Source organism: Oreochromis niloticus, linkage group LG6 (genome assembly GCF_001858045.2).
Source record: "Oreochromis niloticus isolate F11D_XX linkage group LG6, O_niloticus_UMD_NMBU, whole genome shotgun sequence".
NCBI classification, from domain to species: domain Eukaryota; kingdom Metazoa; phylum Chordata; class Actinopteri; order Cichliformes; family Cichlidae; genus Oreochromis; species Oreochromis niloticus.
Window position 1 is genome coordinate 37,871,301 of NC_031971.2, and position 17,447 is coordinate 37,888,747.

General features: G+C 41.3%; 1 protein-coding gene across 6 annotated transcripts in view; it reads left to right on the forward strand.

The window, feature by feature from the left end:
* The window catches only part of rptor (regulatory associated protein of MTOR, complex 1), a 188,051-nt gene that overhangs the window by 97,458 nt on the left and 73,146 nt on the right, over window positions 1-17,447 (forward strand). For all 6 annotated transcript variants that reach the window (XM_025908055.1, XM_005470097.4, XM_003447979.5 and 3 more), the window contains 3 exons: window positions 2,733-2,792; window positions 14,286-14,386; window positions 17,145-17,289. In XM_025908055.1, coding sequence (XP_025763840.1) covers window positions 2,733-2,792; window positions 14,286-14,386; window positions 17,145-17,289 — 306 coding nt within the window. The remainder of the gene's footprint in view (window positions 1-2,732; window positions 2,793-14,285; window positions 14,387-17,144; window positions 17,290-17,447) is intronic.

Genomic DNA, 17,447 nt, shown 5'->3' on the forward strand with positions numbered 1-17,447 from the left:
AAAATCTAAATCAATGGGAAACACTTCAGCTTTGATATTAATCCTTTGGAAACAGTCTGTGAGAAATGTGCTCTGCGAGTACCCTTCTTGGTTAATGACATCACACATTTTGAGTGATTTTCGTCAGAGAGAACCTCTAATTAATAAATACCATGAATGTGTCTCCTTATTAAACTGCATTATCCTGCCGAATCCCCTGCTTGCTGATTAATACTCGTTTTTCCTGATCGTTTGAGTCTTTTAACAGCATTATATTGAACTTCTATCCATTATAATTATTGACTTTTAATCCCTTAGTGTCTCATTACTAAACAGTAAACATGTTCTGTGCCGCATTCATAGTTTTGGTTTGAGCAAATGTAAACACAGGAGAGGGAAACCATTTGAAATTGAGCTTCATGTGCTGCAATGTTAAGCACTGGCAGAATTACTTTCTTTTGATCGCAGTGGGTGCCCAGCATGTCAGTCTGTTTTTGATCATTTGCGATCACAACCAAATAGAGCAAGAATGTGGATCAGACTTATTATAGATGCTGACATGATCAAACGCCACCAAGTTCTCTCTTCCTCCCCTCCCATCTTCTTCTCTTTCCCGTACAATCTCCCCTCTACCCCATCTCCCATCCATCACCCTGCACAGGGTGCAAACGCACACTCCCTGATGCAACCTCCTGCTATATCTGTGCTCTGTTTACTTTGGTCTGTCTGTTTTTTCCTGAAATTCATTTTTACTTAATCATCTCTGTTTACGTCCGGGGATTCACAGATTCTCTTTTGCAACCAGTGCAGACAAAAACAAACAAAATATTTAATCTGCGGCTCAAATGAAATTCAAAAGTAGGTGCGAGTAGGGCGATCTTAAAATGTATTATACAGAGGAAAACAAATATACCTGTGTTCACCATAAACAGCAAAGCTTTTATTTACAGATCATGAGTCCAAAAGCTGTTGATCATTAAGACTTTCTAGAACAAGCTTTCCTGGTTACATTCCTTACTCTTGTTTTTCATGGATGTCAGTGACACACAGGATCTTTGCTGTTCTTTAAAGAAGCAGCAAGTCACAGTGCTGCCGTGTGGGATCTCATTATTCTCCAGCAGCAGGAAAAAACCTTTGAATCCAAGTGCCAAAACGTCCGTCATAGTCGGGATACAATTTCAAAATGTATGCATGACTTCTGTCAATTTTGGAATTAAAATTCACTTTCAAGCATGTGGCTTGGTGGAGAAAACAGAATCAATAACTAATCACAGGTGGATCGACATGCTGAATGGGAGCAACAAGTAGCATGTAATCTGTTTTTACCCGGTAACATTTTTCCTGTAATAAATCAATTATTTTTTTTCATGAACAAACTGAATTTATTAGCTTGTGTAGTTCTCACAGACGGAGGTATTTCACATTTTCACGTCATTTTTAACTCGACGAACTGATGCATCACTTTCCTTTTTCCCACATTATTGGCTTTCAGCATGGATTGCATCATTTGGCATCACATTCTCCTAAAAGCCTTCTTTTATTTAAAAAGTTGGATTAACCATGAAGTGATCAATTAGGGTCATTTATAGTCATACAGAAAATTATTTTTGTATGACTGACTTTTCTTTTTTGTTAATAATTCAGTTGGAGATTTGTTGCTGTGCTTAGAATCATCGTCCTGTTGCATGACTCAGTTTTGCCTAAGCTTTGGGTGTTGGATAAAGCCACACACAGGAATCCGGACTACTTTGGTATACAGAGGCGTTTATGATCTGTGCCTGCAAAAGAAGCTCAAATCATCACTCCTCCATTGCTGTACTGTACCTGCCAGTTGAGGTGTTTTTGGTGATATTTCTCCAAACGTGCTGCCGTTCTGCATTATGGCTAATCATCTGTCAGACGGACATTCACAGGGCTGTAAGGACCTTGACCTTACAGGTCAGAGCAGAGTGAGGACTACCACTACTGTCCATCAGTAGGATGAGAGACTCTGTGGAGAAGCAGCTGATTTTTTGTTTCAGTTATTTATTTGTCACAAAGTGCTCCAATCTTTTTCTTCCAAATATTTTATCCTACCACTGTTAACTCTGTGTTTAATGTTTACACAGACTCGCCACTTCTCTTTGTCTTTATTAGCATCTCTTTTTATTAAAAACTTGAGTTATGGATTAGAACAATTAATAAACTACTTGTCACCTGGAAATGTGTAAATATGTGTGTGAGGGAACCCAATGATATTTTTCTGTGACGTGAATCTCCTTCCTGCTTTAACGTTCCTGCAGCTGATGTTTGTGTGACTGACGTGTGCTTGTGAGTGCACACACCTGCGCTCTTCCAGGTGTGTGATGACTCACAGTCATCACCGAGCGTTGAGCCAAGCATCTGTCAAGACTCTGAGCGTCTTCCTGCTGTGACTTACAGCTGGCTCGACCTCTTGGTGCTAACCGCGCACAGTAAACAACTCCCGCCCCCCTGACAGGCGTTTCAGAAATACGATGTGTATCCCGCCGCCTCCCCCCTCTGCTTTGACTGTAACTCAGCCAAAATACACTTATCAGTGCTCAGTGGTTGTAATCTTTGAAGGGCTCGTTTTTCATTTGAGTGTTTATCCGCTGATTGTTTCCCTCATTGGTCATAAAATTTGTGCTGTAGAGGCCAAACGCTTTTATTGCCTTGTCTCGTCTGTGAGTCCCTCTTGTTTTCATTACAGCCCTGATCACTAACCTTTCCCTGTCTTTTTTTTTTCCCCCCAGGTTTTGCATGCAGAAGAGTGCCAAGTTGGTGCCAGGGGTGACGTTAGACCTCATTGAGAAGTAAGTGGCACTCCACAGCCCTCCTTTGACTGTCTCCCTCTTTACAGGAGGGCTCAGTCTAAAGAGATCATTATCCTGTTTTCCTCGTGTCACTCTCTCCTGTCTGTCTCCCCGTCTGTCTCTTTTGCTCTCGTCGCCTTCATTGTCAGCCCTCTCTGTTGTTTTCCATCCTGCAGGTATAATTCTCAGCCTTTGTTTCCTCCTCACAGTTGAAGCAGCAGCAGTTTGGCAGATTTAAAGCTTTGCATTTCTTGCATAAACCTGCGGGTGCCAAACGGTGGAGTGTGGAACATCTCTTGCTCGTAGGCACATACACTGAGATTGATATTAACATTCAATATGGATGTCATATCCAGAGTTTTAGTAGTTTCACAGAACCATCAGTGTGGCTCTTTTTTCAAACCTTAGGTGCGGGGGTAGGGTAAAATGACACCTATAAACTAAGTTGAGTGAGACTTGGTTTTTGAAGCCGTAGGTAACCTAAAAACGGGCTGTTAAATCTCAGCAGAAAACAGTACATCTCATTGGAAAGCACCTTGAGGTGCTGAAGTTGAAGACTGTGTCAGCAGTCTCTTAATGACATGTCGCACTCTGTTTGCTAAAGGTGAGTAATCACTTGTCTTCACCTACTCAGATTATGATTTCTGCCTGTCACTGACAGCCAGTGAGTGCACATCCACACATTACCTCCCCATCTGTATCATCCACTGGACTTTAATTAGTTTTTGGATGAGGGTGTACATGGAGAAACTGTGAGCTTGTGTGCTCATTCTTGTCCTGTGTCTCTTTATAATCTTTTTCCTTTGCTCTGGGTGTGTTTTGGTGCTTTGTACACAGCAGCAGTCCCACAATGACGCAGTTTTCCTTTCCTGTCCAAAACATCATTTTGTTCTTTGGAGAGGATATTTCTAATCCCTCAACTCTGTCAGTGGCTTTCATAGTAGTTTGGTTTCTCAGATTGTAAGGTTTATCCACCTTAAAGGTGATCTAGTACCTTTAATAGTAGCTGGATAGTAGGAACAATAGGTCGGAGGTTCGAATCCCAGCAAGTGTATGCCCCAGGCTAGGCCCCAATGCTACCCAAGCCTAACTCAGTTTTGGGAACAATGGAGATACTGCTCAGAACCCTCCAACTCTCAGGTCTCTGGTAGAGGACCCAAGCTTGACCCAGTAAATCCAATGAGCCTAAAGCTCAAGACTCGGTCTGCTCTAAATGCTCCGATTTCGGGGAGTTTTTTCTACTCTTGGTGTATGATGTCGGTGAGAGTAGATTTACTGCCATGGTCCTCGCAGGCACACAGATCTGACTGCGAGCATTGAAGCCCCAACCACGTGATGGTCAAATCGTTTGTTTGCGAGCGGCAGCTAATCAGAGGAAAGTTTGCAGAATAGTAAGGGTGGCCTTAAGGGGAGGGGCTAATTGTTGGCGCTTCGACCTGCCCCAGAGAAGACCAAAGGTATGTCATACAAAGACTTTCTGCTTTTTTAATCTTTGATTATTATTTTTCCTTCACTTTGTGGTGAACTCTGCTGTAGCTTCCTTTGCAGCTCAGGCTCACTTCAACTTCGATCGTACACATAGCTATAACTACCTACATCAAGTTGTGAACACAACACTCAGGGGCCTCAGATATTTATTTACATATTCACTAGTAAGCTTTTAATTTGAAACATCTGAAGAACAAGCTATAAAAATGAGCACATATGGAAAAATAAAAGATGATAAAAATGTATTTCTCATGATGCAAAAACCACACAAGTTTTCAATGTAGAGCTAAATTTTCCATGTTTCTTGTCATTAACCTGCTGCCCAGGATTATAATTAGGATTGTTTGTTTTCAGTTGTACTCTCACTCTGGTTAAAGTTTCTTTCCTCCAGCTATTCTATCTGTTACATTTCATAAATGATAAATCATGTGACTCATCACTCAATGTTTATTTCTGCTCTGTTCATACCTAATATCTCAGAAACTACATGTAGAAGAAGTATTTTACCTGTTGTGGGCCCAGAGGAGGTGCAGCTGTGTTATTTGTTGGGGAATTTACAGGTTCACTATTGACTTGCTTCCCATGTTTCTGCAAGATTAGTGGGGATTAGTCATAATTCTAACAAGTCTCTCTCCACGATTTATTTGACGTGGTTCTTATTATCTTGACTATAAATCTTTTTGCTTGTTTGCACTTTCTCTCTGATCTTTTCATTTGTACACACCATTTTTTCCCCTTCTGTCAAACCCCACTACTCTCTCGTGGATGAGTGTTACAACGGAAATGCCCGAGTACACAACAGCAACAGCTACTGCGGCACGATTCCCATGGCAGGATGGTAAAACCACTAGAGCAATGAAGAACACCTTTGAAGAAATAACCTCTTCTTCCATTTGTTTCCCTTTCCCCCACATTCCACCTTGTCAACCACACCAGCATTAGTCGCTGGGTTTGACAGTATCCATTCATGCTCTAGCTCTCGCGTCCTGTTTGTCTTTCATCACTTGTCTCACCAGAATTATTCTGCAGGAAAGTAGAAAAAGTAATATATGACCTGAATGCTATAAGGAGAGTTTTAGCACCCAGAAACGTCACACTAGTCTGCGTCAGAGATGGCGCTAGGGAAAGCATTTTCCCTCTCGTCTCATTCTGCCGTTAGGCCGCGAGTAAAACACTGAACAGAAACATCAAAGAGGTGACAGGTTAACAATGGTGTGAGAGTCTTTCTGCTAAATCAAAATGAAATTCAAAGTAGTTTCTGTCAAAGACAAAGGCACAACCTTAAAGAATGGGCTATGTTGTAGCTTTGATTCCTGTAATGGTCTCTTAGTATGTACAGCCACGACAAGCAGAGAGAACAGAAACCTTCAAAGAGAAAGATCCAGGCTGTAGGGTGAACCCGTCATACACATGCCTTCTCTGGTTGACCCTTCATGCTACCGGTCTGCTTCAGAGATGTACACAGAAACAAACAAAGCAGTAAAAGTGGTAAGGGTGCACAGCAGCAAAATGCTGACCTTTGAGTATAAGCTCAATAGATTGCATTGGAGATGTTTTCAACTTGAAACTGTCCTGATTTTAAAAAAAAAAAGAAAAAAAAAAAAGCTGTAAAATATGAAATTCATGAGATACGTGACCTTGAATTGATGCACAACCATGGACTTATTAACGGCAGGCTATTATATGAGGAATAAAACATGATACACAGAAAGACCTGTTTTGTTTTGTTTTTTTTAAGATTTCTGCATTAATATGACCAAAAGCAATATCTTATTTCCACATGTTTACAGGCTCTTGTTTAAAGAGAATACAGTTAGACAGCTGAAGTGAAAATATTAGACTTAACCTCATATGCAGTGTTTTTTCTGAAGAGCCATGCTTTCTCCTCGCTCCTCTGCCATGCACCATTGCTGTCCGCTATGTAGCTGATTGTAAACCTATGGGTACCTTATCCAATGAGAGGTCTTCAGACACTTACAGGCTACTTTACTGGACTGATCTTTGTTGATTGAGGGTAACTCGGGTCAAAAATTCTGTCATGTATAATCTGTCTAACTGGGGGTTTGTCTAACCTTTTCCAACCTGTTGAGCATGAGCATCTTTATTCTTGAGGCTGTTTTCATGTTCACTCCCTTTTATTTATGCACAACAGAAGTCATCTCAAGGGACTTACTGTCAGGTAAACACCCTGCAATAGATAGAGAACCCCAATAATCCAAATGTCTTCTATGAGCAAACATTTGGCGACAGCAACGAGGAAGAACGCCCTTTTAACAGGAAAAGAACTCTATCAGAACCAGGCTCAGGAAGAGGGCTCACCCTCAGCTTGGAGCAGATATCCCCTAGTTCAGGTTGACACACAGAGACCACAAACAACACAGCAGACGACAGTCAAAGACGTGCAGCAGTGGCCTATAAACAGTTGAAGCTTGAAACACCCGGAGTGGACTGCATCATGAGCCTGAGCCTGTAGCAGCATAACTCAGGGTCAGCCAATCCAGCCCTAATGTGAGTTGTAAAGATCACATTAAAGCAGGGTGCATACTCACAGAGTTGAGTGTTCATATTCATATTAATGCCGTACTTGTCTTCATTGAGGTTTCAGCAGACCTGAGTGTGACTGGCGAAGGTGTTTGTGTTCATTTAACAGAGACGCTGGAAATCCTGATGCTTTAGTAGCTGTTTTGGCTGATTGCATCTCCTGCCTGTTGTACAGAGGGCTAAGTGTTGAGTCAGCTAATGTCTGTCAAAGTTAAATAATGGATCATCTCTGAGCTCAGTATTTGACATCATTAGTGACTTCTCTTCATTCAGATCATTCAAACATTATTCATTTTCACTGCTTTGCAAATTACGCTTGGCTGCATGTTCTACTGACTTAGGGTGACTATAGGTAGTGACTTTTGTGTTTATCTCATGGCTTCGCTCTTGATACTAAATACTAAAAGTCTTAAATCAGGGGTGTGGGAACTCCAGGCCTCGAGGGCCGGTGTCCTGCAGGTTTTAGATGTGTCCTTGATCCAACACAGCTGATTTAAATGGCTAAATGACCTCCTCAACCTGTCTTGAAGTTCTCCAGAGGCCTGATAATGAACTAATCATTTGATTCAGGTGTGTTGACCCAGGGTGAGATCTAAAACCTGCAGGACACCGGCCCTCGAGGCCTGGAGTTCCCCACCCCTGCCTTAAAGCTTTCTTTAGATTATGGAGTCCAAATGTGACCCTTGATTTAGAGTCATACAGATAGTTTTTTTTTTTATCTCAAAAATGCCTTAAATAAATTCTCTCCCCTTGTAATGTTGAAATGATCAAGCTCTCTGTACTCTGTGCTTGGCCAAAAGGCCATTTCCTCCTTTTATCTTGTTTCAAGCCAGACTTTCAACAAGACCACATTATAGACTGTATATAAAAGATGGCTTTATCCACCTTACCGTCATTTGTTTGTTGTAATCCTCATTTTCAAACTTTAATGTTAGATTTAAAATGAACCCTAAGCCTTTGTATTGGTTTGGAGCCAGAACTTACCATATTTAAGACGAGTCTGTTTTACATGTTAAGTGTAACTAAAGCTAACAAGCCTACTTAGCAAGCTGCATCTGTAAAATGTACGGATTCAATGCACAATACCTGAATACCTGATAACTCCTCCTAAGTACTTGATAATATGCTGGGATTTCACTCTCAAAGTCTGGAGCACAAACTCTGTGGGTTGTCTGTAACAGGCCACAACATGCCACCAAAAATGCTCCAAAAGGCATCAGCAGCACGGTCGAGTGCACCTGTTCAGTGACTTGAATAAGCAGAGTTGACAGCGGTTGACTGTTGGCACACTTCGGGCACACAAACAGTGAATGAGCAAATTAGCTATAGAGAGGAAAGCCTCTTATTTTATTAGCTGAACTGTAATGTTTTAACATGGGCGTCTATGGTTAATGACTCCCTTCTCTGTCATTAGAGGAATTGGCTTCATCTTTCAGCCCTGGAGGTTGATGCTCACCTGTTGGGTGTAGAATTAATTTTAAACTTTTTGGGATTACGTAACATGGCTTCCCTTCTTTGTAGGTTTACTAACACATCACCTTTTAATGGTCCCCACAGCCGCTTAAAAACTAAAGAATATCAGGTGTTTTCCATTTGTGCTCCACAGCGTCATTACCAGAGAAAGTTAGTTTTAAATGTCTCTTTAATACTTTCTTCTTGTCTAATGTACTTGTGCTATTTTCCTTTTTTTACTTTTTACACTATATTTATTTTCTTTATTATTTACTCTGATTTTATGCTTTTTCTATTACAAATATTAATAGAAATGTTTTTCTCTTAGTTATGTCCTCTGTGTGTCTGTCCTATACGGTCTATGTTTGTTTGTTATTTATAACGATTTAATGTTGGCTGTATGATGGCAGCTTGTCCTGTAAAGAACTATATAACTAAGTTTTCAAAAATACTAGACAAACATTAGAGATGGTGACTAGTCAGCTGGCTCAGGGGTATCCTAGCAACAACAACACCTATATCACACCTGGTGGTTTTTCTTTGTAGGCTCCAACAGAGAGAACCAGGACACCTTGTTGTTTTTCAGCCTTTTAAAACGTGTCTTGCGTAATTGGTTACAAATAGTATTCAAAGCAGCCTTTTTTTAATCCTCTTTGTCATCTTTGTGCCGAGTCCTGCTTGAACACGTGGGCATGAGCATGTGTTGCACTCGCTGACCACTCACTGGGCTCGTATTCTCACCTTTAAAGGTCATCCGCAGTTGGAAACAATGCACGTTACACTCATCGCTCCTGAGATGTTACAAACATTTGTGGTGAAATGGATTCGGCATAATGGCGTTTTCGAGTAGTTGCATGTTGGTTTGTTTATTAATTTGATCATTCCTCTGTCTCTGCTCCATCTGTGCACCCTTCTGTCTCTGCTTCCCACATACATCCAACACACATTCTGGCCCCACCAGTCACAATAGGCTCTTGCATAAGAAGGAGTCACGAAGCACAGCGCATGTGGATTTTACGTGCTCGGTATGTCTCATGCTACGCCGTCCTTCATAGTCGCTCATCAGTGCTCTTTTATCTCACATGGGGGTCACATAACTGTCGTAGGTTGATCCATATTCACAGCGAGACTCCCCCCGGTGGGCAGAGCCAGCCCCCCCCAACCCCTCCGAGTGTCTGACACCGTCTGTGTGGCACTCACTGGGGAGTCTCTGAAGTTAGACTCCAATATTGAAGAAATCATATCGCTAAAAATGGCACCTCAGCCTTTAAAATACATTAATTGATCCCGTAAGGGAATACTTGGTGCCCTCGCTGCACAGAGATATCAGAGCGGAGCCGGCTACATGGCAGCTGCCCTCGGGGTGCGTGCCTTTTCTCTTTAGATAAGATCAACAGCTTATCCCTTTTACAGAGGATTTTATGACCCTGCTCACATCTAGAAGCTTGTTTTCAGACATGCTGAGGATGGATTGGTGCTGGGCGTAAAATCTGTCAATGGGCCTTATTCTGCCCAATGATACCAGAGAACTATAGTTTAGAGAGAAAGACGAAGAGATGGGTATCAACCCCCTTTTAAATATAAGTAAATACATTTTTTAAATCTTTTTTTGGCTTATATTTGAGACATAATACTGTTTGCTAGTCTTGGAATACCCATTGGAGCTAATAGCCAGTTTTGCAGGGAGGTTTGTTGTGATCTGTGCAGCCTTTTCACATTTCAACCTTTCATGATTTTCTCTTTTTTAACTTCGACATTTCAGTTTGTTTCATGTGTGTCTGACCTCTCGTCTTCAAGCCTCTGGTGGTTTGGAAAGCAGATGAGTTCATCAGTATGACTAGCGCAAACTTTGATGTTTCATCAAGTGCCTCAACAAACCAACTATATCACTGATTAATGATGCTCATTCACAGTACAGCCTGTTAAGATCCATGTGCGTTCTCACATAAAACAAGCGCATCAGTATAAAGATGATATACAAAATACCATAGTACAGCAAAAAGCCAGAAAATGTGAAAAAATTACAGGTTTTGATCGATGACACAAGCTTCAAAACCTTGGGGGCATTTTTCCAGGCCGTTCAGTGAGCTTTCCATCTATCTGTTCATCCGTCCACCAGTGCAATGTCTTTTTCTGTCCCCAAATATATTATATTGGATACTAAGCAAGGATATGAACTGCTGAGTGTTCATCCTTACTGCTGACTTGCCAAACATCTTTGGCAAGCACTCAAAGTGCTCAGGAGCTGGCCGGCCCTCATGGTTATACAGTTGGCTTGTACCTGCCAGGAGCTTCACAGCTTCCATTATCTGTCACTTAGAGGAAGAGAGGGGAGGTTTAGGTCAGAAAAAGTTCACACGCTCTGTGTATTAAAAAGTACTTTGTTGGCGATTCAGAATGGCTTAAAATGCCTGCTGCGGGACTTTATTGCTGATGCTACATAGTGATTGGAAGCAAGTGTTTACCACTGAGGTGGCTGTGTGTTATATACGTTGTCATTTTTTTGACCGGTAATGGTTCTGTGTAGAGACATCTTGGTTCTTGGCAGTGCTGTATTGTACCAACTAACGACTATAAAATCAGGCTGGAAACAATAACGTTAGGGAGTGACTGTCAGTGATGACACAACGTGATCAAATTGGGCGAGCGCACTTCTGGATGTCGTGTTGTGCAATTACTGTAACCGATTTCTGAGCCAATCATTACCGAGCCTCCATTATTTATTCACCAAAACTTGTTTCCCTCTCATTTTATACATTATTAAAGAAGCCAAAACCACTTCTGGTTTATAGTTATGTTTTGATCTCGCAAGTTTATTATCTCATTATCTCAGGATAACATAGTTTTTGTGTCCTCATAGCAAGTTCATTGTCAGAGTTATCTCACACAGGGAAAAGTTCGTTTTCATGTTGGGTTAAAAACTTCACTGAGAAACGATGGAGAGCAGCTGTTCTCTAACTTGTTGGCCTGCATTTGTTTTTGTTGTCTTTCTTTATATTTGTTATTGCAGAAAACCTCGTAAAAAAAGACATCAATACTAAGTTAATCATCTTCTTTCCATGGTAAATACAGTCCTTATTTTCTAAATATGAAGCAGTAAGTAACCTGTACCTTTTAACCATTTGGTCTAACCAACCAAAATCATCGATAATAATTCAGAAATATTGCAATTTCTTCCCCTAAAGGTTTACACATCTATTTTTTAACACATTTCTTTACCATAACTGAAGAATTCATATGGTAATTACGACCAAATTGTATATGAAAGTTTATGATAATAATGATTACATTTTCAAAATGTCAAAGTTCAGTTGAGTGTTGTTGAAAGAGTAATCTTTATGGGGATAAATCTGAACGTTTGATGTTTTAAGTCAAATCCGTATTCTTGTGAAAACAGGTTTTCAGCTTTGTTTGCTGTAGTGATCGAGGTCGTGCAGGCTCTTTACAGTGTTTTCCTGCATTTATCTTCCTGTACATTTGTCATTAGTTTAAAATATATTTCTTTACTCGGGCTCAAATGGCTCACACTATCTGTAATGCCTCTGAGCCAGCTAATGTTTGCCCATTCTCCTATTTTCCCTCATTGCTTTTAATAGTGCTCATTAAAAGGCAGACAGGTAGGTGTTGTAAAGGTAATTTTCTTGGTTTTGCTACAGCGATTACTGTCGGGGCGTCTTGTCCTCTTTCAGGAGCAAATTCTCAAGCTTTCATTTCCACGGTGCCGCTCATGGAATAATCGTCTTTAAGTATGATGTACAGTTTGTGGGTTTACACATGTCAAGTCACTGTGGAACAAACGCATAGCTGTGTGAATAATGCACTGTTAGGCATGCCCACTTATGGCATCCTCAGACAGGAGCCAAATGCTGTATTTCTGTAGCAGGATGTGATTCACAGAAATAACACAGTCCTGAGAAAACTCCACATGGTCATTTTCATGAGGTTTGGTCTGAAGATAATCTGTGCTAGGCTGATGGACCTGATGAAAATCTGGCACTTTTACTGTATGGTGCATAAGTCATGAGCCAACCCTTTGTTGTTTTGTAAGGAAAATGTGGAATATGTACAGTGATTCAGTGAAACATGCAAAAATGAATGGAATAATAAAAATCTTGAAAGTCAGTATTTGGTATGACCAAGAAATTCCCAGAAGTAGGAACATTCAGGAACATTCATCCAAGCTTTTTGAAGTGCAACCAAAGCTTTTCTTTGGGTGTTGGCTGCATTTTGTTCCACTCTGTTAAGATGATCCCACACTGCTTCAATAATGTTGAGGTCCAGACTCTCGAGAGGAAAATCTATTATTGATGGTGTTCTGCTATGTGATCTTATATCCAGGTACGCTTTTACTGCAGTGGCCATGTGTTAAAATACAACCATTGCAAATCAGACACTTTCCAGATGGTATTACATGGTGTATCAAAGTCTGTTCGTATTTCCTACATTTGATAAGATCTCCATCACCACTGACTGAAATCATCTCCAATCCACTCGTCTGCCAGACTTCCAGGAACTTTCTGCTGCTTGTTTTACATGTTGATGCCGTCAGATTTAGCGTGAGATGAGAATTTTAGTGTAGCACCTCTGATAATGACACAAGCCCTTTTAGGAGACTTATTTAGTACTAAGCAGTGAAGCAGCTGTCTATGATTGATTTTTAGAGATAAAGGTTAACAATGTCCTTTTGGCCTCTTTGATTTAAACCAACGGTGAAAAATGAAAAGGTTAAAATGGTTTTAATAACAGAGGTATAAAAAGTGGTCAATATTTTTGTCATCTTCTCCAGTGGTGTTAACAAATAGTCACGGGTCAGATGAGTTGCCCGGGTATTGATTATGTCAGAGGCATGCGTTGCTGGTCAGTTTGGCGGCTGATCCTTTGCAAGTCGTCAGTTTACAAATTGAAGTAATAATTGGTGGATTTACACAACATCACCAAGGTTTCAGAGGAGAAAAGAGTGCCTTGTTATTGGAAAGTACTTCTGGATGCTCTTCCAGTCCACTCTCCTACTCTTAGCCACCAACCATGGAAAATTTGATGAACTCCTTTCCCCTTGGACACCTGCTTGGGGTAACCCTTGTTTCTGTTTTCTGAACTGAGTGGTTTCCCAAAAGGTTGATTCTGTTCATCTGGACGTAGCATTTTTATTTGGGGGAAACGTTTCGTCACTCATCCAGGTGACCAGAATCAAGCTTTTTGGGATTTACTTAGCTGGATGATTGAGCATGCATCAAGACAGCCGAGTGGTTTCTGTCATATTTTGGGGACAAATTGATTGGGTGTGCAGCATTGCTTAGTGAGGGCGATATCTGCATTTACAGCATACTAGGGCGACCCTTGGAAAAACCAAAAACCTGTTCTAATGGTTGTCAAATCTCTTCTTTGTTCTTTATTTTATGTGGGAAAGATTTAAAGAATAGTGAAGCACCCAGTTCTTAGAGGGATATGGTGACTTTATTCATGGGACATGGGGTTACACCAGGTGCCCACACGCTCGCTCCACTTTGAGAGAGTTGAGGTTGCTCTCATGCCAGAAAAGCTGAAGGATCTGATTATGTGGTCATTCCCACAAACATGTGTAGCCGACCCGAGCTGCTGCCGTGGAAAACAAATCTTAATTACTGTTGACAATGACAGATGCATGCACAAATTGATTTGTGATTAACTTGGTTAAAAAGTCCACTTGGAGTCTATTATGTGACGACTGCCACCTGAAGCATTTTGCACGTGGCTCTCACATATGATCTGAGCTAAACAGTACATGTATCTTTGATGTCGCTCTGTGTCTCAGGTCTTGTGCTCACAGGGTTACAGTATATGTTCTGCACACGAATATCCTGCCTCGCATTTCTTTTCAGCCTCTGAGTAAGCGCCTAAGTGCAAATGTAAATTTCTTCAGATGTGTTGTGATGATAGTACTGAGCAGTTGCCACTTCGTCCTCTGAGTAAACTATGTGACATACAGTGAGCGCGGCTGACACAGCCATCTGTCTTGTGTTGTGTGTGTTGCAGGATCCCTGGCAGGCTCAATGACAGACGCACTCCCCTCGGAGAGCTCAACTGGATCTTCACAGCCATCACCGACACGATCGCCTGGAATGTTCTCCCTAGAGGTGAGGCGCTCACACGCAGGCACACAGTTTTGTTTAACAGTCACGAGAAAGTTGTTCTTACCAAAATAATGTACATTAAAAGTTCTTAAGAAAGAGATTAGTTGGGTTAGAAATATTTCTTATGATGGAAAGTGAGCGCATCCCAAATTAAACTCATCTCAACTTCCAAAACAAATGTTGGAAGTGAAGGACACTGGGAAAATATCACAGCCTGGAATGCACACTAAAAAATAAACCATCAGCTAAAAAACTTCAGTGAGCTTTAGAGCTGCACATCTGTGATTTCTCTGTGTACATCAAACTTAGTGTTTCGGTCCAGGTCAGGTTTTCTGAAAATCTTGTGAATACGAGAACCTGAGAAGGAAGTCAGCTTGGCTGGGGAGTGGCACTGATGGTTGCCAGTGTTTTGCTAGATACTGCAAAAATGAGCCGAGGTGTCTGAGGGACAGCATCTGCTGCAAACCAGCTAAACTGTGCACGGTAATGGATTTTTCTGGGGTTAACCCGTCTGTCTGCTGAGGTCTAATTAAATAGGGAAACCTAAACCAGGGTTAATCCCAGTGGAGACTTTGAGTCCAGTGACTGCTGTCTGATGGCGATGCTGGATGTTTTGGCTCTACACGGGAAGCTGAGCTGCTTGTAGCAGAGACGTAATGTGTTTCCTGACATTTAGAGCTGATGTAGGAGCAGGTTTATGATGCTCTATGTGAGTTTCGAACCTAAAAATCGGATGATCGAACCTGGTGCAACTCGTTCTCCTTCAGATCTGATCAGCCTCATTTCATGAACAGCTCTTTCTTTAAGAGGGTATAAATACTCATAATGTCCATAACATACATGTGCCATGGTGCCGTCACAGAGCACATGAAAAAGCCAGAATTTGCTTTTGGCCATGCCATCATAGTCCTTGCTCACCGCCCATCCTACTCACCAGATTGCGCCCTCTCTGACTTCATCCTCTTCTCCAAAAAGAAATTTAAGTTAAAGCGTTGACATTTTCCAGCAATTAGCAGAAGCAGTGAAATGACTGTAGTGGTGTCCAAGGTGACTTCCTTGGCCTTGGTTTAATTTTTGTCTGTTTTTGTTTTTTTTCAGTCACAGAACTTTATAGCAAAGCCAAAATATATGAACCAATACAATAAACAGATTGAACAGATTGAACAGATACTCCCGCTTAACCACCCACAATAAAAGTTAGTTTGAGCTAAAATATAAGTCAGTTCTCATCCAGAAATGAAATGGAAAATATGAGCAATAAACATAAATCTGGATAAGTGGCTGTTTAAGTCGTGCTTATTGGCTTCTTTAACTTGTCTTTAATGTTTGTTTTGCACATTATGTCATTGTTCAATCACTTATGCACTTATGGGCTGCTGTCTGTGCCCTGGTGCTTTTGTTTTCTTTTAATTTTAATGCATAAGGTTTAAGTTGCCAGAAGATGAAAATCAGCCAATGAAATCAAATCTGGCATATTTCCATTTTTAAAAATGAACATAAATCAAACCATTGTCGTATTTCTCCAATTAGGGACAATGAAGCGTTATAACATAGTTATATCCCAACAAATTATGAAAAAGAAGGTAAGAGCTTAATTTCTTCTAAAGTGATTAGAGAAGCAAACATGCGGGAACATTTCCTCGTGTTGGAGCCGGAGAGAAGACGAGCTTGCAAAGATATCTGAGGCACGCTACAATCTTTAGTTGAACATGTTTGGGCAGTGATGAAAAATGAAATGACCCATGTGTTGCAGTTCTCAGGGAGCCTCAAATTAGGGCACCTAATAAAAACTGTGCAGTAGTGACGCATCAGCAGTACTAAAACTTTGAGAACGTCCCCAGTGGTGGAAAATAGTGAAGCTGTTTTCTATAAAATGCCAAAATTGCAGTACGTGCAGGTTGGCTGCTCAAATTGAGATTAATTGTGTTTGGAGCGTCTAGCAGAGTAATTGGGGACATCATTTAAACATAATTTGGCAGACATAAAAAGCCGTATACTCACACACACGTAGCAAAACCCCTGCTTACAACACACAGCGCTGCCATTAGCCGTTACCCTCAAGCTCAGCCTCCCCGGATAAAAACGCACACAATTTCCTTTTTTTCTACATGTCGTTACAATTTGCATGCATCGCACACAGATTCCCTCGTTGGCCACCTGTCTGTTGAGTGCAACACACATCCACACAGAGGAGGGCTCAGACTCTCATGAGACAAACTGTATCCCAGCTAGAATAGCAATGTGACAAGGCTGATGGCTGCAGAAGCCTTTTAAACCCTCGGGGCTCTGCTGTTAATGAAGCATCCCGCATCAGAAAGAATCCCTGTAATGAAGGCACTGCACACCTAATCCAAATCACACACACACCCACAATGACACTTCAGTGTTTAAACAGCCCAACACTAACAGTGGGCACAGAAGCTGTCAGACAGCGTGTCTCGTAAAATATCCCCAACACACAAGCGAAGTAATCATAATCATAAGCTAAGAGATTGCCATGGGATTGGCCTGGCCCCATTACAGTGAATTGGTGAATACACTAATGAGTTGAAGAAAACGTGACTGCGACACAGCTTAAATCTGCATTTTCCTGCCCTTTATATTCTCTAAGCACATAAACAATTTTTCTCCAAAGTAGTCGCCTCGCTCTAGTTAAGCTTCTTTTTGTTTATCGAGTCATTCAGGCCCCCGTTTTCTCCCACTTGCAAACTTATCTCTGTGTTCATTTAAATCATTTGATGTTCCCTTTCTCTTTCTTCAGATTTGTTCCAGAAGTTGTTTCGTCAGGACCTGCTGGTGGCCAGCTTGTTTCGCAATTTTCTGTTAGCAGAGAGGATAATGAGGTCATACAACTGCACACCAGTCAGCAGCCCCCGCCTGCCCCCTACATACATGCACGCCATGTGGTAAGACGCACGCAAACAGAGCTCGGGGCTCACTTTCATGCACACCGATAACACAGATGTCCGCAGCTTTGCAAAGCAGAAGGCAAGAGTAAGAGGGAGAGTCATCCTTGAGGCTTTGCTGCTTGTTCAGGCACACTGCAGTTGGAGTTTGAACAGAC